This window comes from Vanessa tameamea, chromosome 25 (genome assembly GCF_037043105.1).
Source record: "Vanessa tameamea isolate UH-Manoa-2023 chromosome 25, ilVanTame1 primary haplotype, whole genome shotgun sequence".
Lineage (NCBI taxonomy): Eukaryota > Metazoa > Arthropoda > Insecta > Lepidoptera > Nymphalidae > Vanessa > Vanessa tameamea.
In genome coordinates, this window is record NC_087333.1 from 4196267 (window position 1) to 4223663 (window position 27397).

The following is a 27397-nucleotide window of genomic DNA, read 5'->3' on the forward strand; positions in this document are numbered from 1 at the left end:
TCTGTATTCAGATTTAACAGTTATTTTTAACTTTTTTTTTTTATGGTATCAGTAGGCGGACGAGCAAATGGACCACCACGTGGTAAGTGGTCACCACCGCCCATAGACAATGGCGCTGTAAGAAATATTAACCATTCCTTACATTACCAACGCGCCACCTACCTTGGGATGTTATGTCCCTTGTTCCCCAACAATACTGAGTACTGCTGTTTGGCGGTAGAATATCTGATGAGTGGGTGGTACCTACCCAGACGGGCTTGCACAAAGCCCTACCACCAAGTAAAATTATTAAAGCCTATTAATATTTAAAGCTCATGTCAAAATCATTGACAAATAAGGCATATGACTCAATAATAATATAATATTAAAGGTAAAAAACGTGGATATAGTATTTGTTGATTTGTCCCTGTCGATAACATAGTGGACAAAATTAACTACTGTGTTTCTTGCCGGTTCGTCTCAGTAGAACCTACTTTCCGAACCGGTGGTAGCATTACATTTAATTCAACTCTGTAACACAACGATTCAAAAGTGCTTTTATGAGCCTAATTGAATAAAGAATATTTTAATTTCAAATTTATATAATTATAAAATTTTACCTTAGGTATATATACAGGTACATATATTGTAGGAACAGGTTTTTTTGTAATATGTAATTAGCAATTATTGTACCATAATTAAAAGACAGATACAATATTGGTCAAACTGTTAAGGTTTTTCAAGCATTCAAGTTAATTTAACAAATGAATTAGCCGTGAAAATTACTATGCACACACACACACACGCCGATATTATATTTTGCTTAAAATACGTGTAACAAATTACTGTGTTTATACTTCATAATGAAATAGCAGAGAATCGATTTAATAAATAATCATTGTCATTCATTAAAAATACAAATTTGTACGACTTCATGAATTCCTACTATATTTTGGGTCATTCTTGACTGCAATTTACTACATTGTTACGATTTAACAAAGAGTTAATTTTAGAGAGCGAAAGTTACTGGCTGGTTAGAGAGCACTATGGCTGTATAAGAAAAAAATAATTAAAAACGTAAACAAAATTAAAATAAATTGTTTTCTACCAACTCCAATTCTAACTGAACTAACGTATAACTATTTGACATTAAAAATTTCATTTAAATAATTTTTCATTGGTTGGCGCTAAATATAAACGAGTGACTTGCAGTTTAAAATGAAATAAAATCAAAATAAAACCTGTCATACGTTTCGAAATTTATAAAAAAAAAACTTTTAAAAAATAGCGAAGTTTCGCGGGAATTACATTTGCATATAAATATATATTTTTTTAAATATTTTATCATATAGAGTCACATTGATTGCAAGCAAGTATAAATCCTATTAGTTCGTATAATTGTATTAAACTAAAACGGTTTCAACGAAGTCTAAATCTCGTTTATATTTGTAAAGTAGGCCGTCAAATGGAGGAATCCATGCTAATCCCCAATCGTTCCATTTAACTTAATACCTTATAAGTATCTTAAAACTACTTATGCTCTGAAAAAGATAAGCTGGAATGGCTCAGTGGATAGTCGTGTCACGGGTCAACTTCAAACAAGCACAGCTAAGATTATCAAATGTTAGATTTAAGATATATTTTTATTTTAAAGATGCAAGATGGCCCAGTGTATTGAATAGGTCCTAAACGTACTAGGTTCTAACCTAGACAAGCACCACTTAATTTTCACGTGCCTAATATGTGCCGGTGAAGGGATCGTGATATGACCTGCCTGTGCCACTTGAAATGATGTAACAAGTGTATTTACCAACTTGCATTGGAGCGTGAGGATAAGCGACGTGAGCCAGACTTGAACAGGGAAGAGGAGTTAGCCCCGAAATGGACATTTGTTGCTTTATGGAAACATTAGATATATAAAATATTAATATTATACGTCGTACTGTTAAATTAAGTAAGTAATATCGAAAAGATTAGTATATAAAAACTTTGAAGAAGAAGTGGTTGATGTTGATGAAAAGCCGAGAGTGCGTTTGTCATATAGATCTACGTTATCGGGGATTACAAAACCCACCATAAATTATGTAAAACTAGTCACGAGCACTACCCATCGTATCAGATTGTAATTTTTGACCCATAGGAAATTCAAAAATTTATTTACTCGGTGGCAGGGCATAGTGCAAGACCGTCTAGGGTAGGTACCACCCACTCATCAGATATTCTACCGCTAAGCAGCAATACATAGCCTTGCTGTTTGAAGGATGAGCCAGTGTTATTAAAGGCACAATACATCTTAGCTCCAAGGTTGGTGGCGTACGCTTATTTGCCTGTTCGCCTACTACTATAAAATATAAGAGTCTATACTTACGAATGGATTTGAAGCGAGATATGTTTTTTGAATACCAAAATACACGAAGCTAGTACAACTAAACAAAGCACGACAAATAAATATACCCATATTTATTAGTTGAGCTTTGCAAAAAATATCTAGAGACAAACAAAGGAGCAGAGTACTGACCTGTTTTGAATCTGCGTATTTCTCTCCCTCTCTAATATCAATAGGAAAATACCCTATATATAAATAGGCCATACGGCTGGACCGATTTTGATGTTATTGGAGTTGCCTTCTGGAAAGTTTAGATTGGAAGTTAGCCGGCGCAGCGATTGGATATCAGAAATTATTTAAAAAAAAAATCTTATTTCACCCGTGCGAAGTCGGGGCGGGCAACTACCATAGAAAACTAGGATTCGAATATACTCAAAGAACAAACTCTATAATTGTTATTATATATATATATATTCAAGTCAAGTCAAATTCTCTAACCAACATACAATTAGCATACTGAACTTCTAGGAATGTAATCGTTGGCGTCGATAAAAAAAAATCGATTATCATTCAACACCTACCCGTTCTTAATCCCAAGAAGCGTCTTTATATTATTACTTTATTCAAATTTATGTACAATCCATATAAACCGTCAATATATCCATTACATAACTTTAACAGCGAGGGCAACATCTGCCAAGGTTATATACATACATATATATCACCGTAGAATTGTAAAAACCGTTGGTTTGTTATTTATCTCGCGAGATTGTAAACTGCGGAAATATTGTGAACGGTGATTTAAGTCAAAATAAAATTTCGATAGTTTACGATAGGGTCGGTTAGGTTAGTGTTTATATGAGAACTGAAATTACGCACTTCGATAGATTATTATCTACCGAAAAGTAATGCGTTAAATTGTAAGCAGTATGTTACTAGACTTACTCGCGAGACAGATTACAATCTAACGGTATTTATAATTTTACGATGACATATATTAATTCAGAAATTAGAGCTAATAATAACATCATAATACACAATACCATTTCATTTTCCTAAAACCCATAATTATATACGAACTTTTTCAGGTGGTCTTTCTAAAAGAAAGTTAAGCTTCAAGATCGAGATCCTCTTACAATCAAATAATTAAATAACAATAATTGATATAACTCTAATTAAAAGTTTGAAATTAGTTTGAATATTTTCAAGAACTTAAGCATATTGTGCTCTAAATATTTTTCAATATAAGTGAAAGTAGGTATCTAATCAGCGTTATTAAGTTTAGATAATGGACAGCTTGCCTTTAAAATGATTAAATAGTTTTAACAAGTATGGGAATATCAATATGGACTCCTATATAACAATAACATCATGACAAGTTCATATTATCGATGTTTACTGGTGGTAGGTAAAATAGTGACACCTAAGCAGGTACCACCCAGTACCCTATACGTCTCCCATGGATTTCTATATATTTTTAAGGAGAACATGTTGGCAACGCATTAATGGTACGGCTTTTACTATTCACGACAATGTCAATTAGCAAAGGTGAAAGGTGAAGGTTAAAAGGTCATATTAGGTGATCCATTTTTTGCAGAGATTTATACAGGACTACCAGAAACGTGACAGAGTTCTGCTGTCTTTGTGTATATATGATTGAACGGTAGAAGTTGATATGTAACAGAGGATCATCCCACAAGTTCAGCCTATATAAACCCTCTCCACGGAATGATATGATAGGTCAACGTGTCAATGTTCATGTTAATCGATGTCGAAGTATATTAATCTCATATAAACATACTAATTTATGATAAGCTCTACAGGAATCCAACATCTCAATCACTCGCTATTGAGCTTAAGTAACCGGGCCGTATCTTCCTCGTCAGCGGTAGAGACGTACACCAATAAATGCCACTACATACCTTATATGGTCTCAAGTCCTATGAATAAATCCATGCGATTCGATTGTAACGTAGTTATATGGAAGACCATCAAGTAGTTGAGATGCAAATAGTGTAGCTCATTGAATAATCAAATTGTATAGTTCAGTGGAACTCGGCTAAGTAACTCACGGGCTGGAAACGCGACAGCGTTAAATTACCGGAAAATTAGGTTTTCCTAAGATTTCCATGAGGAAACTTTAATACCGGCCCTATTGATTTTCTTCTCGGAAAAAAAATATAACACACGGGTGATTTGCACGGCGGAAAATTTACCTTCAGTCCATTCTCGATGGTGTTTGTCGAGCAATAGTAGAAATGTATCAACTATTCTGTAAGAATTCAGTTTAAACTCACCGTAAAGACGATCGTGGATTATCAGAAAGCTTTAAACGACGGACCTTTTATATAACATATCTGAGTTCTTAAATTAATATAGTTTTGTCAAATGACGATTCAAAAGTGATCGTAAAAGCTTACTTGAATAAAGTATATTTTGATTTGATTGTGTGCGCTTTATAAATCGATAGAGTTATAAAGGAATAATATAGAATAGAACACTTATATAACAAACAAACAGTTTTAAAGTAAAGTTGCGACGATAGATATCTCATCACTTCGTCGATGGGTCGGGTATTCAAATATTGAAATTGAGCCAACTATTAAATCAAAATGTTACGGCATACATAAGGCATATACGAGCCGAGAAGGTCCAGATGTTAGAACGCATACATCTCAACCGATGAATACGAGCTCAAAACCAGGCAAGCACCACTGATTATTCATGTGCTTAATTAGTGTTTATAATTCATCTCGTGCTCGGCGGTGAAGGAAAACATCGTGAGGAAACCTACATGTGTCTAATTACATCGAAATTCTGCCACGTGTGAATCCACAATCCGCTTTGGAGCAGCGACATGATATAAGCTCCAAAGTAATGAATTATTAGCACGCTTACTTTACTTTACTAACGGATATGTTTGTATAACTGTAGGAAATCAATAAAAATCCAGTGCGAAGTGTCGATCTTTTTTTACGATATAAGTACGGATGAGCCATTGGGCCACCTGATGGTAAGTGGTCACCATCGCCCACAGACAATGGCGCTGGACGAAATAATAACCGTTGCTTACATCGCCAATGCGCCACCAACCTTGGGATTTATATTTACATTTACATTAGCAGCCTGTAAATATCCCATTGCTGGGCTAAGGCCTCATCTCCCTTTGAGGAGGTTTGGAGCATATTCCACCACGCTGCTCCAACGCGGGTTAGTGGAATACACATGTGGCAGAATTTCGTTGAAATTAGACACATGGAGGTTTCCTCACGATGTTTTCCGTCACCGAGCACGAGATGAATTATAAACACAAATTCAGCACATGAAATTTCAGTGGTGCCTGCCTGGGTTTGAACCCGAAATCATCGGTTAAGATGCATGCGTTCTAACCACTGAGCCATCTCGGTTCCTTGGGAACTAACATGTTATTGTCCCAATTAAATTACGACATTGTAATTATATTCCCACCTACACTTGAATTTGATTTTACGATTCAACATCCGTATCTAATACTCGTCAAACTTGTTATTCCACATCTCTATTAAGGCAACTTCCGATTTTTTAGTACCAATTTTTTTTTTGTCACCGGAAACACTTTAGAAACAGCCACCACCGGCTGTGTATAACATCTCATTAAGTTCACATTACCTTTTAGTAAAATCTAGTAAATTAAATTGCATATGCTTTTGTATGTTCTTTCTAGTATATAAAATATATTACAACTATAATTAATTAAACCGCCATGTCAATTACTGTAGCGATAAGTTTTAATTTTCTTAAGAAACAATTCTCGAAGTGTTGTTGTGATTTGCGTTAACATAAAATACATTTTGTTTTAAATGATCCCCGTTTCACGTAAGGTTAGATAAGAATATTAAACGTGGGTTGCGGATAAAATCAAATCCGAGCATCACCATAATTTAGTGTGCCTATGCTGATTGTCTAAATTAATACCGTCAGATCTGGACAAACATTGTGATCACCACGTGTCACCACATCAAAAGGAGACATGGCTTCAGTTATAGGAGTTAAAGGCACGTACTTTACCTTTGTTATATTGTTACATGGAGAGCCTAATGCTAGCTGATGTAGCATCAATCACAACTCGTAACGTTTTATTTCGGTTAAATTTCGTGACAGCGATGCGGGCGGAAGGATGTCGCCGAAGCCAGGCTGGATAGGCCATAAATAAATGTTATCTGTCGTTTTACCGACCGCCATAACCCATTATGCAATACGTCAGAGTTATTCATGAACGCCCCTTCCCTGGACAAACTGGTTGTATATATACATTTATATTATTAAATTTTAAATTAACATGTCCTTGTAAGTTGGTGGCTTAAAGTACCGAGTTTGTAGTCGGTTCTTTTCTGAAGTATATAAATAAAAGTGTTTGTCTATACTTATATACAAAAATAATGTCATTAATTGTTTAGGTGGTGGTACCTCCTGTAGTGGTATCACGGTAATGTACACCAATCAGATCGATATCTAATAGCGCCAACGAAAATCAAAATTGACTTTTTTTAGGAACCCTTTCTAAACACTTTTGAATCGTCATGTTACAGTATTAAATATAAAGCTACCACCGGTTCGGAATGTAGATTCTAATGGAATGAACCGACGAGAATCTCAGTTTCTTTTCCATCCGGTTTATTTCATTTTCATTTTCATTCAGTACAGATTTGTCAAGAATAATTGAAGTTACAACTTGGAAAACGAATACAGTTCAGACGCAAGACGAGACTTTAAAAAATTAAGGATGAAAAACGAACAGACGGACGATTAGAAAAGTGGCTAGAATAAGTTCCCGGCAAGCACCAACACATCTCGTGCCCTGCGGTGTAGGAAAACATTGAGAGAAAACTTGCATGTATCGGATGTAATTCTGCCACTGTAATCACCAACCTATATTCGAACAGGATTATGGAATAAGCAAAAACCTTCTATTTAGTAGGAGAACAGGATTCAGCTCAACACTGAAACGTCTGTAGTTTTACATTTTTAACCGGACATGACAAAATTCTGAACTATATTTGGTAAAGAGACCTTAAAATGGACCGCTCGTTAGTAACCACGTGGCGCGATCGTCGGCAACATCGGAAGCGGTGACATCAGCGCCGGCTCCTATAATGACGCCTCCTGACATTTTCTTTTTAGTGGCGGCTAACGAGCGTCGAAGTGTCTTATCTATTCCGACATTCTCATTCCAATCTATCTATCTCACTGATATCTGTTGTTACTCTCACTTATATTTAAACATAAAATTATATATAATTACCTTATATTTAATACAAGATTTTATTAAATATAAAAAGGCGTGGACGTAGTTTTTATTGATTTCTAGGCAAGATGTATAATAATAATAATAAACAATAAATATTGGACAACATCACATACATTACTCTGATCCCAATGTAAGCAACTAAAGCACTTGTGTTATGGAAAATCAGAAGTAACGACGGTCCCACAAACACCCAGACCCAAGACAACATAGAAAACTAATGAACCTTTTCTACATCGACTCGGCCGGGAATCGAACCCGGGACCTCGGAGTGACGTACCCATGAGAACCGGTGGACACACTACTTGACCACGGAAGTCGTATATAGTATAAAAATGTAATTGTACTTAACTGACATACTTTGTAATTAAAATGGTGGAAAAGAGTAAACACCGAGTGTCTTACCGGTTCTTCTAGGTAGAACTTACTTTCCGAACCGGTAGCAGCTGCACATTTAATTCATTACAGTAACATGACTGACTGACACGATTCTAAAGTGCCTTTATGAGCCTACTTGAATAAAGAATATTTTGATTTTGATGTATTATTAACGTTAATTAAAAATTAATAAAATCGAGCATTAAATCGCCCATTAAAAAAATATTTTTTTTTAAATATGTGAGTCTCCCAGCTGCTTTAAACAAGTCACATTGACATACAGTCGGCGTTTCTTATTTCGTATATTTAATAAATGTAAATGCATTGTTATGTTTGTAAACGATAAATAAAAAAAATAAAAAAACTCTATTCAAGAAATCCTTTACAAGCACTATTGAATCAGCTATGAAATGTTAAGTTACCAGCGGTCCAGAATGTAGTTTCTAACGAGAATAACCGCCGAGCAACTTCGCACTCTTATTTACTAATCGCATACAATTTTAATGAATCCTGACTAAAATTAAGGAATACTGACGCCGAGCTGTTTAATAATCTACTCGCCGTAGCCACCCGCGGTGATGATCGCGTTTTAGGGGTTGGTCGTCACGTGTTAGCCATAAAAACATAAGACTAAATTCCGTTCAGAGGTTTGGCTTTGAAAGAGCAACAGACAGACGAACGGAGAGATTTACTTTCGTATTTATAATATTTAAATAGACTAGTGGGTCGCAAGCGAAACTTCGCGTTTGAAAAGATTCTTTAGGAATTTCGAAACCTATGAGAGGTTTTGTTTTGATTTAATTTCATTGTTAACTGCAAGTCACTCATCTGCATTTGGCGCCAAAATGATGATATTTTTTATACATTTAATACATTAGTTCACTACATTAGTTCAGTTAGTATTGGAGTTTATCGAAAACAATTTACTTTAATTTTGTTTACGTTTTTCATTTTTTTTCTTATACATCCATAGCGCCGCTTTCTCGAGCGGCCAGTAACATTTTTCGAAAGAAATTCATTGTTAATTCGTAACAATTTAGTAAAATGCCATCAAGAATCCTTTTTAATTGTCCGCACATCTACGGCTGGAGCTCTTCAAAATGAGACCATAACCGATTTTTTATGTGCAGCTATCGTCCCATAATCACTGTTAATATATAAGATGTAATACTGCACAGTAACTATAATATACTTTAAATATTATTATATTTTCATATGAGTTTTTTAAATTAGCATATTATTAACAATTACTTCCATTAAGACAACCAATATCAGACGAACAAATTCAATCAAAAATTATCGCACATTCGCTGAATTTAAAATAATATTCAAATGGAAAAGTTAATTAAAATTCGATACAAAAGCGAACGCCGAGAACCGAGTCGTTTCGAGTTAAGATCTGTTACGAATTTTAACTTTTAATTAAACATCTTTGTACGTAACGAGTTGGATGATAAAACTCATTATGGAAATGACGCTACGAGAAAAATGCGTTCACTGTTTCTGCCTTTCAGCGCATCGCAACCTTGGCCGGTGTTTTCATGCATTTTCAAGTAGTTTTCTCAATTTGTGAGCAAATGTACTGAAAAAAGTGGGTCAAAATCAAAATGTATAACGTCCGGTTAACTATATACAAAAAAAACGCTTTGTTTTGCTTACTGGCAGTAGAATTGTTTCATTTACGTTCACATTTTTTCAGCCTACCATCCGTTATTCGTAGTAATCTTAGTTTCTAAGTAACGAGTATGACGTATGACCTATTTTATTCGAAGTAGAGATAAACAAATAAGCTTATGGCTATACAAAATAATGTTCTACGAACAGTTCTTCATGAATAGATCTTTATTCATTATACAACATTGTAACTTAACTAATTATATCCAGTTTAATTTTACTCCCAAAGTTTCGCCATTTTGTCGTGAATCCATAATGAATATCACGGATTAATCAAGTTATGGACTAATTATATCGCGTCAAATAAATACAGAAATAATGTTAAAATTTGTAGAGTTTGTGATGAGCTAGAATTACAATTTAAACATGTTCTTATTAATAGTTATTATAATGGTAGATCCGATAACATTTTCCGACATCTTATCTACACAGAGATTTTGGCGTTGGTGAGTATTTTCTTGGATTTACGTTATTCCAATGTGACTGCATATTATTATCAACAGGCTGTGTCACAATCTAAATTTTAGGACTATTAGAAGTCACTTGAAGCCTTCATACGTTAGTAGATTTATGAATTCACATTAAATGCGGGATATCATGGAGCTCTGTAACCGTAACGAAAACTATCGGATATCCGAAATAAAAATCTCTTTGAAACCGTAATCCGATATAAATAATATTTTTTTATTCAGGCTTTTGTTTTTATATATTATAACTAATACCAAGTAATAAGCCTACAAATAAAGTCAAACTGTTACCTTACAATTATCCCTTTTACAATTTCTCAATAATCTAATATTTGTAAATAAAACCAAACGAAACAATCGGATAAAGAGTAATAATTTCGAATCCGTAACTATTCATATATCCGTAATGTAGTTAATTTTCGATAATTACTTTTATATTTGGTAAGTTTATGAAAAAAAGAATCATACCGTGCCCAGACGCAGGTGTGGCGTGACGCTTGGGCGAGCCGCCCTGCGGCGTGGGCTGCATCGCGCGCGCTAGCGGCCCCTCGCCGCACCGGCCGCCGCCCTCGGGCTCATGGCTGTAACAAAAATATACACATAAGTACACATTCCAAAATATGATCTATGTTTTTCAACTGTGAAAAGATAGCGTATCTTTGAAATAATTTATTTACACGGATTTTTCAATAACAATTAATTCTGATTAATACACTCGTTATTAATTTCAACAACTAATATCAACATAATTTTTATTCGTTTATTTACAAACTGTTATTTATTTTAACTTTTAAATATATTGTCATTTGTTTATCGTACCTTAATTTAATTTATCAATTTATGATGAAGTATTCTTATATATTAAGAAAGACAGATGAACAAGAGTTCTAGTGTTTTTTTTTTAATCAGTTAAACATATTGCCAATTGTAAATCAGACATAGAATTGATTTATTAATTTTTGAATTAAGAATAAAGTATATTCTTGAATATAAAGATCGATATACATATAAAGCTATAGACGAATAGTCAAAATTGCACGCAACGCCACAGTTGCACTCGGCCAACACGCGGCCTTCGTTTTAATTATCCACAGGCTAGTGGCTCTGTGTGGAGCCGCCGCAAGGTACAATAGGGTGTCCCCCCTTATAGGGGGAAGTTCCATCGATTGGCAGCATTCGGAGCATGCAAATGCGCTGCGTGTATGTGAAAGGGGCTGACAACCCTTTTAGTGGTCGATCTCGTTGTGTTTATGTATTAGATTTCACGAATAATTGCCTTTCGGTTGATTAAATTATAATACTTTTACCATAATTATTACAAATTGTTAAATGTTTTTTTTTAACATTACATTGACAGTCTGAAAATTTCCCACTGCTGGGCTAAGGCCTCCTCTCCCTTCGAGGAGAAGGTATGGAGCATACATATTTCACCACGCTGCTCCAATGCGGGTTGGCGGAATACACATGTGGCAGAATTTCGTTAAAATTAGATACATGCAGGTTTCCTCACGATGTTTTCCTTCACCGCCGAGCACGAAATGAGGTATAAACACAAATTAAGCACATGAAAATTCAGTGGTGCTTGCCTGGGCTTGAACACGAAATCATCGGTTAAGATGCACGCGTTCTAACCACTGGGCCATCTCGGTTCTATTATGTTTTATTTTATTTATATATTTGATGATAATGCATTTGTTTTTGTCAAAAGTTACATCACAAACAATGATTATTTAATTAAGCTTATGAAAACTCAACAATGCGTCCTTTGGTTAATATTCCAGTGCAGTTTCCGTCAGTAGAAATGGTCGCCAGTTTAAAATCCGACTATATTTATTGTGTCCTTATAATTCAGTAACAAATAACTAAATACACGAACATATATGGTAACAGCATTAAGCGTATAACAAGCATATACAATAACATATTATGTATTACTTGACAAAGGGCTTTAAAGGAATTGGTATGGTCCAATAGTTGGCGGAATTTATTTCGAGACATTCCGCCAACGATTGGACCGAGATCGTTTAAGAATGTCACCTTGTCAATGATGACAGAAAGAATGAAATCGTTGTTTAACCGAACACCGCTAAACAGCATGCATAAAATATTATTTATTATTAAAATAAAAGTACAACTGAGTATTTTGTGAATATATTAAGTGCCTATCTGTTGCCATTATTGATATCGAGCTAAAAAGGGCAAAAAAAACCGGGTTTGTTGTATGGGAGCCCCCCCCTTAAATATTCATTTTATTTGTTTTTAGTAATTGTGTGAAAGCTTAAACTGTCTAGGTATTCCGGTTCTTGAGATACAGCCTGGTGACAGACTGACGGAGAGAAGGACTGCGAAGTCTTAGTTATACGGTCCCGTTTTTACCCTTTTGGTACGGAACCCTAAAAAGACCGTCAACTAATGCGGTTGGTTAAATACTTATCTATATGTAAGCGTGGTTGTTAACACGTAAGCTCGCTATGGAATTCGATCTATGTATATTATTATCAATATTTATTTCAAAAGGAAACAAACAATACGACGTGGGCAAGAGGAGAGTGATTCATATGGAACAGGTTGAGACGTGTTCGACGTGAATCACAATAAAAGAAATTAATACGATTTTGTAACAGTCGGAACTGTTTTAGATAAGAATGAGATAGATGACGACATACCTACAGACATATAGGTTATCGCAGCGAGTTATAATCTATCAGCTTTTGCGCAGATCGATGCAAAAAAAATGATACTTCAGTCAAAATAGAAGAAAGACACTTACCGCTATAATTGCTAAAATGAATTCTTTTTAGCATTAGCAGCCTGTAAGTTTCCCACAGCCGGGCTAAAGGCCTCCTCTCCCTTTTTTGAGGAGGTTTGGAGCATATTCCACTACGTCGCTCCAATGCGGGTTGGCGGAATACACATGTGGCAGAATTTCGTTGAAATTAGACACATGCACACATAGACGATGTTTTCCTTCAGCGCCGAGCACGAGATGTATTATAAACACAAATTAAGCACATGAAAATTCAGTGGTGCCTGTCTGGGTTTGAACCCGAAATCATCGGTTAAGATGCACGCGTTCTAATTACTGGGCCATCTCGGCTCAATCTCATCTCGGCTAAAATGAATGGTTTTCGATAAAAAAAAAAATATGCAGCATACGTAAATAAAACAGCTGTCATGGAACCCGATTGGCACGAAGTTGTTTTTGATATATATTATGTATCAAACAACAGACACAATAAAATAAATTACCAACGTTAGATAAAAATATCGTTGCTGTATAAAATATGCTTATAAAGATGATTCCAGATAAAACATCGAGAAATGTTGTAATAAAATTGGCTCACCAATTTTGCACAGTTTGAACTAAATATCGATTCTTCATTAGTAATGTTTCGTATGAGTGTTGCGTTTACCTCACTGTGAACTAAAATTGCATACGACGATGCAGGTTGAAGACCTTAATATGGATCGCAATATATGATAACGATATTGCACTTGTGAAACTGACCATTAGTTTAATGTTGCAACCGTTTCATATTACTGTGATAACGTTTTAGTTATATAACAAAAACTAGAACACTAATTATCCGCCCGCGGTTTCGTTTCAGGATAAGGGTTGTTTGGAACCCTATGTTCTTTTATGTACTCCTGACGTTATAAGTTAAATTTCATGATGATCTATTGAGTGTGAAGACGTGAAGCGGGTAGGTATGGCTATAAGAGCAGCAGATAAATGCAATGCTATGACAATACTACTTCTAATTACTAATTCTACTAACACATTGACAGTTTATCTCAATCGAATCGAAACATAATTGTTGCCGTTAAGTTATTTTTCTATTATACAAACGCAGAGATCCAGTTGCCTTTCGGTCAAAGTTGGATCGGAGTATAATCGAGATCGTATAGGTAGGGCATTGTGGAAACCCTTCTGGGTAGGTTACACTCACTCGTTAGATGTTCTACCGCCAAACAGCAGTACTCCGCATTGTTGTGTTCAGGTTTCAAGGGTGAGCCAGTGTAACTACAGGCACAAGACATAACATCTTAGTTCCCAAGGTTGGTGGCGCATGGACGATGTGAGGAATGGTTAATATTTCTTACAGCGCGTCTTCTATGGGAAGTGGTTACCATTTACCATCATATAGCCAATTAGATCGTGAGACAAAAAAAAAAATTGGTCGTAGAAGTTACATCGGAATGGAATCGCGAACATATAATTAATATGGAAGAAGTAAAGGATTGCCCCTTGACATGTACAATAGTACAAACATGCAACAAATTAGTGTAATTATTGTAAAGGTCGACGAACTTACAAAGGTAATTCACGATTTGTAAACACAAACTAGTTCAGCACTACGTAATTAGGTCGGCTAATTTATGTTCTGCAGCATCGTCTGATTTGAAAGCGTGAGTAAATACTGTTGGATCTCGACCTTTTTTATCAATTGTTCCATCTGAAAATCTGAGTCACTTTTTCTTGGTATTAACAATATAAGAGCTAATATTATACTTCGCATTTTAGGAGTTACGGCTTAACTAAGTACTTGTAATGGACGATTTTGGTTGAGTTTAACTCTTAACCTTAATCCTTCATTTTCAGATTACCTAGAAAACATCACAGTAAGGGATAAGGCATTTCGCATGCTTTACGGTGTTGCTGTTTCTATTACAAAAAAATGCCTATTTATTTTTCGTTTATATTGTGCCTTAAAACCATTATCACATCATTTGAAAATTTTTACGTTTCTCTAAATCCCATGAGTTGAAGCTGTAATCTTTTGCTAAGATTCGAGTGTTGAAACTAAACCGTGTGGGCTCATATATAGGCCAGTGAAACTATTAAAGTAATATATTGTTAACACCCATAGTTATTAATAACTAATACTATGGATATAAAGGATAACTTTTAATAACACTGCTTATTGATACAAAACACAATAGGAATCCATAAATATTCTAATAAAATAACCTATATATAAATCTACATGCATATAGTAGTTTGCAACATACTTTAGATAATAAAGTATAATAATAGTACGAAGTGTTCCTCTTATTTTAATATATATTATATAATAATAATAATAATAACAACGTATTCTTATTTTAAAAACAATAAATTCAATATAAAAAAAAAAACAATTAAATGGACAGTGAGTAAATGAAACTAGACGTTTGCCTAATTTGGATCGGAAAAAAAAGTAATATCGTTTCAAAACCTTTATAATTAAAAAATATCGCCTGTAAAGCTACGGATTAATAAATGTATTAAAATGTAATTCCGTTCAACGTTCGAAACTATCGTACAATACTGTCCGTCTTTATTTTAAATTGGTTTCCATAAACCCTCGTTATGATCTAGACTGTTGAATATTCATTACGCGATGCTGCGCGAATGGACGTCAATACAGATTTTGAACGATTTTTTTAACTGACTCCGAAAAAGGAGGACGTTCTCAATGTAACTGTATAGTCTTTATGTACATTTATTCATGTTTAGACAAATGGACCACCTGATGGTCAGTGGTGACCACCGTTCTTTACGCCAATGCGCCACTGACACGTTTACCCTTAAAACCAAAACACAAAACACTTTTTCAGGGAAGAATATCTGATGAGTAGGTGGTACCTAGTCAGACGGGTTTGCACAGAGTCATGTGAAGTGATGAATTCAGTGTTTAGTTTTAATAGAACCAAATTAAAGTCTTCATTTTTAAATATGTCACACGTCGGCTAAAGACAAAAATATATTACTGCGATTTCAGCCCGAGGTGAATTTCTTATTCTAAAAACAACGGGTTCGATAAAGGTCGATTTAAGCGGATATTTGTTTCACATTTGAGTTGTACTAGGTGTCCTTGACCTGCTAACTACCCACGCTCTTGATTATCTATGAATTAGCAGCTACATTAAAATTCATATACGTATCACATTGCACGTATTTTTCTTTAATTTTATTGGGTTATTTTTATCTTATGTTAAAAAATATCTTGTATGAAGTATATTTAAATTGTTATATAAGTATAGTAAATTATATAAATATTAAAAACTCATAAAGCTTTATGGTAGAAGTATTCATATTACGAAGGAACAAAACAAATAGTAATTCCACAAGACTGTCACACTATCGACCTTGGTTACTATAGAAACCGTGGTCTAATTAAAACCTTCAATCACGATCAAATGAGATCACCACATTAACTTCAAGCTTAGAACTGTTAAGCTAAGCCATCTTTTAAACGTTTTAATTAAAATTAATAATATTAGTACTAAATTGTATTAACAGTATACAACCAGTAAAATCGTGTATAATATCAGCCGAACGGCTCAACTGGCCGAAACTGGTGCAAAGTTCAATTTCCAAATTTGAACCACTGATACTAACAGGTAAAAATAAATAAGATCCCGTGAAAAACCTAAAAATAAACATATTATTGATTACTTTTAAATAGAAAATAAATGTTAACATATATAATACACTTTTGGAGTTGTTTAATTGTCAGTTTAAAAATTGTCTACGTCCACGTGTCCATATATATATATTAAAAAAAAAAAACGAAAATTTGACACAATAGTACAAACAAAATCGTTGTTGGAAAACACAATTATTTCGACGTCCGACGATAACTTGCGAATAAATTATTCGTCGCACGTAAATCATAACGTACGATTCGTACGCAACTTATTTATAAATATTCGCTAATTACGTTTAATCATGTCGACAATATTTATATACATGAATAGGAACAAAAATTGAACCAATGAGGGTTGATTATAGATTAAATTAATTAATTAATAGCCAATGGGCATTGAGTGTAATTAATAAACGGCAGCGTGGTTGGTCCAGCAAAAGCTGCAAGAAACTGACACTTGATGCTCGACTGGGTCGTTAAGTTGAAACCTGGCTTGTATGATATCTATCAAGTAAGTATTATATATATAAATTATTGTAGTTAATGTCGCCTATAACTTTATTATATTTTTATTCTCGATAGATTTCTATGTGGGAAAGATGTTTAGAGAAACAGAATACTTTAACAGAGCTTGGTACAAAGATCACATACATTTGACGACCTCCGTGGTCGAGTAGTGCGTACACCGGTTTTCATTGGTACGCCACTCCGAGGTACCGGGTCCGATTCCCGGCTGAGTCGATGTAGAAAAAGTTCATTAGTTTTCTATGTTGTCTTGGGTCTATGTGGTACCGTCGTTATATCTGATTTTCTATAACACAAGTGCTTTAGCTACTTACATTGGGATCAGAGTAATGTATGTGATGTTGTCCAATATTTAATATTATATTATTTATATTATATTTATATACCTAGAAACAGTTACAGGGCACACCTATGAGAAAATTGATAAGGAGATATCCTTAGTACATAATTAATTATTTCTTTGCTTTCGACTTAAAATTATTTTTTCATACATTTCATAATAATTATTTTTTGAATTAATATTTATATTCGGGTCATTTTTATTTAATTAAATTTGTATATTAGTTAAAGCAAAATCTTTTTACATTATATTATTTTGTTAAAGAACGCTAAAACGCGAGAAAGGCCGTGTACGAAAACTATATAACAACTATATATTTATAATATATGAGAATATCTTCTTTTAAATTAAAAGAAGGTATTCCTATATATATGCATATTTACTATACTCCGCATTCTCATTATTTTTATAACAAGTCACATAGGAAAAACATTTAAAGTTAGTAAATTCGTAAAGTTCTATTAGATAGTGCTAATTCTTTAAAAAACTAGTACTTTAACTAGTGTTATCAACAAGATATAAACAAAAAATCCAAAACATTTTTCTTAAGTCTTTGCTTAGCCTTTATAAATTTCAATCAAATGTTGAAGCAGTAACCGTTAATAGAAATAAAGACTGACAGACAACTGAAAACACTGCGCAGAGCAAAAATGAAGAACGATACATTTAAGATGTACACAGATATAAAGCAAGACGTGGAACCGTACATATTAAACGACATCATAATGAATACTCATTCATATTTAATAGTTAATCATCCCAAATATATGTAGAATCATAAATCAATGTTAATTCGAACCTATCGAATTCCATCACAAACAGTTGAAGTCGAATTTAATATCGCTTATCGAGCCTTCAAAATAGCCTCCACACGCCACCCACATCGTCGAGCAAGGTGGAGACATTTACGACCACGAGTGTAAGGGAAAGTGTACGAATTCATTAATTCCAGTCATCAGTAACTTGATTACGTTAAGATGTAATTAAGCAACGCATACTTCTTTTATACCTGAGAAACTGGATCCATTTGTAAACGTGCCAGATTTTTCACTAAGATAACAAATAGGACCCTAAATGGTACCCTAAAAAGTTTCAACAATGTTCGAATCAATAAATTATTTTCTATATAATTGTCTAACCTTATTTAAAAAAAAAAATGAAAGCTTTTCATTCTAATTTAATCATTTTAGACGTAAAATAACGAACCTTTTCGATCGAACCCTGGTGTATCTCCACGTGTTACTGCTGTAGTGTCCCGAACTTGAAGGGCAAAGTAACAGCTGGAGACTGTTCGGTCTGGGCTGTCTTTGTTTCTTGGATCTCAATTTGACAACGTCATCCTTTTTAGTTTCTTTAACCGGTGGCTTCTTAGAATCTACGCTCCATCTATTCTTATATTCTAGACTGTTCCTTAATTCTATTCCTTCGTCCAGATTTAAATGATCTAACTTATCATTAATGAAACTTCTAGACCGTAACAAATCTGGCGTTTCGTCGATTCTCTCATGCTTTCGTATTTCGATCGGCGAAGTCGGAGGTCGTCTCGGTTCGAATACGACTTTTGAATACTCGTTGCTACGACGCCATAATCGCGGAGATAATGGCCAAAACCGCCCATTGGGCTGTGCAGACTCCATTACCATTTTTTAAACACTTTTTATTTAATTTTATTTCGTTAAAACACTCAAACTTTCGACTTTAAATTAACACTTCGACTTTATCGATGCTTATTACTGCATAAACGAGGTAGAGTTACCAGTAGTAATGAATAATATTACACTTATCACAAGTTTAGCGAAACACGTAATCAATCAAATCAAATATTGAAGACGAACGTGCGTGATATCCGAAAGTAATTCATTGACTATATGAGGTTGGAGCGAAATGTGCATAACAATCCCCCACCAAGGTACGCAATCACACGTTACGCCTACGAATTCTTGATAAAACGGAACGATACGAATGAATCAAGTGTCATATGTAACGCATCACAATAAGGTATCATTCCTACCTTCCGATGAATGGTTATCAGATAAATGAATGCTACTGGAGTGTCCGAACCGGATACCCGATAAAGTGCTATGATTTGAACCATAATCGCGTTTCATTTTTCTATTATTTTATCATTGGATTTGTTATGATTTGTAATGATATCATATGCAATCCTATTAGACGTTACATTATAATTGTAATCCTGGAAGAGATAGCTTGTTAGCGTCTTGGATATTTTTATGATATTGATATTGTAAACTTTTACATGTTCTTGCTTTATAATAAGTTGTATTATTATTATTATTTCCTGAAAACAATGAACGATCATTGTATAATTATTTGTTGTTGGGTTTTTTACCAGTAATATTCCTTAGTAATTCTAGGAAGTATTTCTTTAACTTCCGAGGAATGTAATCGTTTTTCAAGAAATTGATGAAACACGCTGAAGACAGCGCAATTGATAAGTAGGTATACATTTTTAGCAAACATTTGACATTGATTTTCTGAACTTATCAATTTGTATCACGTAGTTATGCTAGTATTTTCAGTGTCATTGACCCCTATTCTTATAACACATTTAAGATACGATAACTTCGTTAAATAAATCATTGTAAGTGTATATTTTATCGAATTATTTTAAAATGACGTAAGCGACATTTATTGATTCAAATTGATGTTTGTTTTTGCATGAAGTCTTAACAGCGATTTGCATACGTAATCAATTTTATGTCGATTTTCATTATCATAATATATGCCGTGATGTTTAATTTCTTAACCATAACTATACAATAATACATATATATGTTGGTTTTATTAAAATATAGTGAACTAAATTAAATTTTCTTCAATTAAAATTATAATACTGCTGTTATGACATTTATCATGAGTAAGTGCATAAAGTCTACATTGCTGCTCTCGTTCACTTTCACCATCCAAAAATGAAATCTGCATCTTGAGGAGCATCCGACGCACGACTGACAAATTTTTGTGCTTTCGGAGATACGGGAGAACCTAAACTCCAATTCATTAATGAGAATTTATTGAAAAGAAAACTTAGTAACTCGTTACAGGCTCAAATCGAGGATTAAAATCCGAACCTAAGATGGCAGGAAGGCATGAGTCAATTTCTCTTTTATACAAATATTTCGCTTCACCATGATTCTACATTAGTTAAGCTTCAGATTTCCCACAATCTTGTCAAGCATCTGCATCAAAAAGGGATAACCATAAAATGGTTACTGTATGTAATGGGCGATGGTAGGATGTATTCGAATAACATTGCATACTAAACGGTCGCTCAGGAAATGGCGACAGGACGTAATCTATTCGCCATTTTAATACTGATATACTCGGTATAAACATTAGAATTGTCTTTTAACGTCGCTATGATAACATCTTAAACATTTAACGATATTAAAATAATATTTTTAAATAACATTTCTTTATATTTATAATATATATATATAACCTTTTTAGTTATAACCTCTATTCGTACGCAACCAATCAAATAAAAATATTTTATTTAATAAATATATACATATATAAGATAAGAAGATTATATATGGAAGCATTACACTTACAAACTAATAGTACCTAGTTTCCGACCCCGCAAAGATAATACATCTTTCCTGGGGCACGTCCGTTTCTATAATAAGATTCAAAAGTTATTTTTAACTTGACCTATTCAAAAATTTAATGCTCACGTCAAAAAAACATTGATAAATAAGACATGACGATTCAAAAGTGCTTTTATGAGCCGGAAATGAGGAGTATTTTTATGTGGTTTGATTTATTGATTGTCAAATAAAACACTACCACCGGCTCGGAAAAGAATATGAGAAGAATCGGCTAAAGAAACTCAGACAATGAAAAGAATACTGAATTTGACGCTGTAAAACCATTGAATTATCAAGAGGATATACGTATTATAAATATACAATTGCGCAAATTAACCTGCACAAGCACATAACTATTACCCTGAAACAACACTTTAAAAAAATGTTTCGTTGTTTAAATTGTAAAGCCAAAAGTAACCCATATTCGTAATTAGCTAAGGCAGGTCAAACAACAATGTTCTATGTTGCGTCACACGTAATTATTTTATGTATAATTGCTATCATTTTAATTAATATAAACAACACAAAAAAATAGTCGGAATACAAATTTGAAATGATATAGTTTAAGAAAATAATCCTTTTGAATTTTGCATTTTATTTAATATATTGGTATCTTAAATGTAGATTGTATTATTTCGATTCGTGCTCTATTTAGTAAGCATTCCATAAATATCCTGCTGGGCGAAATCAACGTGTGCAAGTAAAAATTAATATTTATAATTCCCATCGTAAACGTCTCAAAGTTTAATTCGATGAATTAAGATTTTTGAATCACAAATAAATAGTTCTGGAGCCTATACTTGACTTCAATCCCACCTATTATGATCCACGTGTTCTGTACACTGGGACATCCTGGCAGACCATTTATGCCACGAATATATTCAATAAGGTATAATTATATGACAGAAAGTTTCATAACGGAATACCAATCGAGTAGGTATATCAGTCTGGTGATAAATTACATATACAAAAAAAGGCCGCCTAATGTAGAAGCCGCAGGAAGCCTGCTTGAATCGCAGGAAATAAAAGTATACGTACATTGTATAGACATCGTCATTTCTATGAGTCAGACGACTCGATCTCGATATCAACGGTCCGACTGAGACATTAGGGTGACCCATTACGTATGTCCATACAAATACTATCGAAACGAATGACAGTTCAATTACGGTGATGGAAACTTGTTCTAATAATTGAAATTGACTTAATTTTGTATCGATTTTATAATATTACTTGATGAAAAACGCGGCTTCGTTCGGGTAAAATAAAAATAACAAAACAAAAACGGCTTATCATTTACTTTTCATATAACATTTCATTAAAGTTGTGATTATTATCAAACATCCATAACATGACCCGTAAACTTCAAATATGGCCGCCCGTTGAACTGTCATGTAATAAAATTTAAGGGTTTATATATAAAAGTCTCGCTTATACGAATTTTGCTGATATACCTATGTTGTCGACTAAAAATAATAATTTTTTAACGGTCTATAATTGTGGATAGGTTCTATCTAGGTCACCTCGGCTTTCGTAGTCTCAGGTCTCATGTAGATGATGTAGAAGTCCACAAAAAAGTTCGTAGTGTGCGACAATATCACACAAGTACGGCCTCAGTCTACCAGCAGACATTCTAAGTAATCAGGCAATGATATTTTTGTCCCCGTATTAAAACAGGGGAACTCGCATACAATAGCCGGAACAAACAATACAGACAGCGTAATTGGTAACATTGATATACTTACCTCATTATTATTAGCAAGGAATTTTGATCTCTATTGTTATACATTCACAGAGCGTTCTCGTTTGTTCAGATGTTGGTGATTTTGTGCATAAAACGTGGGACGCAAAACGAGCTACATATACACACCTAATATCGTATGCATTGTGATCGAATGACAGTTGCTTGGAAGTTTGAAGACGATACGCATGCGTTATAAATCTATACATATAATAAAATTGGAGTGTCTGTTTGTAATATTAAACTAACCCATTTTTACTAAATGTATACACGGTACATATACCAAAATAACACATTTTTACAATTTTTGTCTGTCTGTCTGTTTGTTCCGGCTATTCTCTGGAACGACTGAACCGATTTAGACGGGACTTTCACTGGCAGATAGCGGATGTAATAAGGAGTAACTTAGGCTACTTTAAGATTATTTAAGAATTATATATAGAATAAAAATAAAATCACGCTACAATATCCAAATAACTTAAATTCAAACAACGCGCACGAAATCGCGGGCACAGCTAGTATTAAATATATATCATCGAATTTATAGAACGTGCAAATAGATAATGAACTCGATTAACGCCATTAAACAAATGGGTTATTTAGATCTCTTGAAATGTACCTTACATTTGAATAAATATTTTACACATGGTAAGCTTCAACTCAACACACCTAAATTAATATACGTTTCCCGTGACAGCATGACTAATGAGAACATTTAAGTATATAACACCAGTATATACGTTTTCTTCTCCGATTTAACTATATTAAATTTGACGATTTTTATTAATATAACTTCATAAATTGCAAAATATTGGAGAACATAACAAAGCATAGCTTTGCTTTAAGTAATTTGTCAAAAAGAGTTTTATATAACCGAATTTATTATATCTTGAATCACAATACGATAATTAAATTTAAGTATCACATATTGAATATTTTAATATTAGATGGTCCGCAACTTTACCGGGTATTTTTCTAATGGAATTCACGAACAGAGGGTTTACCCTGAACAATTGAACATGGATCACCCGAATCATTCACCTTCGTTATATTTGGAACTTCAATGCTCCCTTATGCATCTAACAAAAGCTGATAAATCTCTTGAACAATTACACTGGCTTACTCGCCATTCAAAACTGATTACAGAAACACAAATTATTGCTGTTTGGTCATAGAAGAATTGGTAAAACTAACCAGGCGGGTTTGGAAAACACCCTTTCCCGATTCCAAAAATCATTAACCCTTATCAGATCGATGTCATAATAAAACTAAATCGTATAAAACTTCTATACTGAATAAATTGTTTAAATCAGCCCGTCACTTCTCATCATATATCACGTCGCAAACTCTGCTAACGGTTCGAATTTAATGGCACGTTTGATGCAAATGTCGAAATCTTGACGAATGGTACATAAACTGCGTGACGGACGGCGTCAATCATTTCGGAGAAGAACTTATTTTTATAACCAAAATCGATTTTCTTTCTAAATGGCGTTTGTACATCCTATAGAGCCAGATAGAGCTTTTTTGCTGCTGAATGTAAATTTAGCAACGATATAAGTTACCTTAGATAACGATGAACAAATCATTGATTAATTAATTAATAGTTCTTTCAATCACAAATACCTTGATTTTGTAAGACGTAGAACTGTTGTCGTCAAATAGTTAACGTTGTAGGCTAATTAAAATATTATTATTATTGTTTTAATTTCCAGACAGCATCACTGTTAATATAATATCAATAATTTTAGGATAACTAATGTGTATGTAATAAAGTAACATATATAAACATTTACAGGCCCATGCCTAGCAGTGTATGCCCAGCAATGGCAGACATCCCACTGCTGGACATCAGGCATCCTCTCCCTTTGAGAAGATTTTGGAGCTAATTCTACCAGGCTGCTCCAATGCTCAAAAAAATGCTGCTCAAATGAGACACATGCAAGTTTCCTCACGATGTTTTTCTTTATCGGTGAGCACATGATAAAAATCAAAGATAAGATGCACGCGTTCTAACCACTACACTCTACTATACTAAAGTTTATCATAAAAATAAAAGAAATAAATTATTCTGATATTTAGTTCTAAAACCTACTAAACTTAACTAAGTATGTCAACTTATTTCTTACATCATTATACGTGATAAAAGTTTGCGTAGAAATAACCACATGCATATAATTTTAATATTTTATCATTATATTTTTTTAAGAAATAAATATGTCAGTAGTTCTAGCAGAAATAAAAGCTAAGAATTAATGAATACCTACTAGCGCCATGATAACTTCACATTTAGACCAAAGGTAGGATATTCGATCCTACAGTGCTATTCTAGATTCCAAATCGTAAAAAAGTTCTGACAATTATGATTGCGGTGATTTTTAAGTTTACTTTTAAATAATGCAAAAGTTCATAATTATTTTTCTTGCTACAGCATAAGTTTTAAAACTCGATTCTTATACCTACTCTTTGAACGTATGACCCCGCATACTAGTATATGAATCATATATGCATAGGTTTATTTATAGAACAGATTAAAATTAAAATTTATATGTGCGTAAATAGATTGTATAAAATACATAAATAATTTACGTCGAAAAAATGCTTCTTTGTAATATTGTGGTATCGACTACATACATAATATTCTAACTACATATATGTACGATGTTTATACACACACATACGTGTATTAATACAGTAAAAGACAAATATGTGATTTCAAGAAATAAATTTCAAATACAGAACAAGTATTCCACTTTAATTTAACAACGAACCTACTCTTCTGTCTAAGTTACTTTGGCGTTTTACAAGCGCTATTTCGCGCAGCAAAGTTTATATACGATTATGTAAGATAAACTGTTCGAAGTTTTGTTTTGCGACGCGTCTGTCGGTACGGGGAACCGGAACAGACGAACTAAACTGCCTTGTGATTCTATTGAAATATAAACAAGCTTATTACCACAAACTATTCCGTACTAAACATTCTTTATTAATCTCTAAAAAAACATATGGCAGAATTAAACAGTTTTCGTGCATTGGGAAAGGACCCTGATCAGCAATTTATCGCGATTAGATGTTGATGAAAAATTTGATTGCAGAGTTCATATTTATATTTTTAGTTTTAATGCTCGATGTTGTAATTGTGTCATCCAAACTGAGTTTCGGCTACGACAGACGATCTCAAGGACAAGCCAATCAATGCAGATTTCAAATAAAACGAATATTTGACGAGTGTTTCTCTCTCAACATATTTCAACATGACACATTCATAATTAATCTTCATTAAAATGGGCAACTTGTTATCTTCAATCAAAGAGGAAATCCAAGAATTAATCAAACTGACCGAAAAATAGCAACATTAAAAATTATATAACAAATTATTGATAACTTCAACTATAGGAAAAACTTGAACGGTACAAAAAGTGACCGAGAAGAATTGTTAATAGATACTTAATAGTTATTATATATAATATATAATAATATGATAATTGTTAATAGAAAGAAAATCATGAGTTTTCTTCTATCATTATTTATACGTTTAGATAGACTGTCAAATACGAGAACGTGTCGAAAAAAGTAGCGGCCAACAGTAAGCCACTAAGTAAAAACACACTTTTGTAGTACGACACTATAAATTATCTAAAGTTTTCTCATATTGAACTCAATTATAATTCTGAATTACGTGTTAAAATGGAAATATAGAGTAACTTTTAAGTTATATAAACGCAAAGAAAAGATTGCAATAATTTAGTGCGTACGTCATCAACTACAGAATTTAATATATGATATACTTCGTACTGCACTGGTTGTTCTGGTAAAACGAAACAGACCAAAATAAACTATTCACTGTTTAGCGATAGAACAGCTGACAAGTGGTTTGTACCTTGTTTCCACAAAACCGTATGACGAGGGAACACTAAGATCCTCTTCTCTTCTCGTCATCTCGTACATTTACTTGGAGGTAAATATACGAGTAGAAACCCCTAGATTTGTGCCAACCCGCTAGAATGGTTAATATTTCAGCGCCAAAGTCTATGGGCGGTGGTAACCACCAACTGCCAGATGGTCTATTTGCCAGTCAGCCTCCATAAAGTAACGGCCCTAATAATATCCCGTGTCTGGACTAAGACTTCCTTCTTCATGAGAAGATTAGGAGCTTATTCCAGAATTTCCATGCGAGTTGGTGATTACACATTTGACAAGCAGGCAGCATTTCCAAGCGTTGTACATCTTCACCGCCGAGAACTAGATGTATTTTAAAACATAAATAAAGCGTACTAAAATTGAGTGGTTAACAAATACGAGCCTGATTTCTAGCTACTTTTTTTCGTTTTCTAGTATACATTTTTTAATTTAAATTGTTAATTTATTCGTATTACGTTATCAGATGACGTAACACCGATGTCGTGATAAAGGAGAGACGTCGAGTGAGCGTGACTCAAGCACCGACTTCCAGTTAAGTGCTTGAGAGCTTTATAAGCGTCAATAAAGGTTGAAGGTTGTATTTTTTTCTAGTTTTAAAGTATAAAGTGTTGAACTAGATTTTTTATTGAATCAGTTATGAAAATGCACATTATTGAAGCAGAAATTTGTTTTGTGTAGAAATAGGACAACTTTCTCGTCTTCACTTAGTTGATTCCACCATCTTATACAATCTACCACCAA

General features: G+C 33.6%; 1 protein-coding gene across 1 annotated transcript in view; it reads right to left on the minus strand.

The window, feature by feature from the left end:
- LOC113403108 (focal adhesion kinase 1) overlaps nt 1-27397 on the minus strand; it is a 59560-nt gene that overhangs the window by 15483 nt on the left and 16680 nt on the right. Inside the window, exons 2-3 of the mRNA XM_064219045.1 lie at nt 18593-19119; nt 10577-10689 (exon numbers count right to left, since the gene is read on the minus strand). Of these exons, the coding sequence (XP_064075115.1) occupies nt 10577-10689; nt 18593-19029 (550 nt within the window). The 5' untranslated portion in view covers nt 19030-19119. The remainder of the gene's footprint in view (nt 1-10576; nt 10690-18592; nt 19120-27397) is intronic.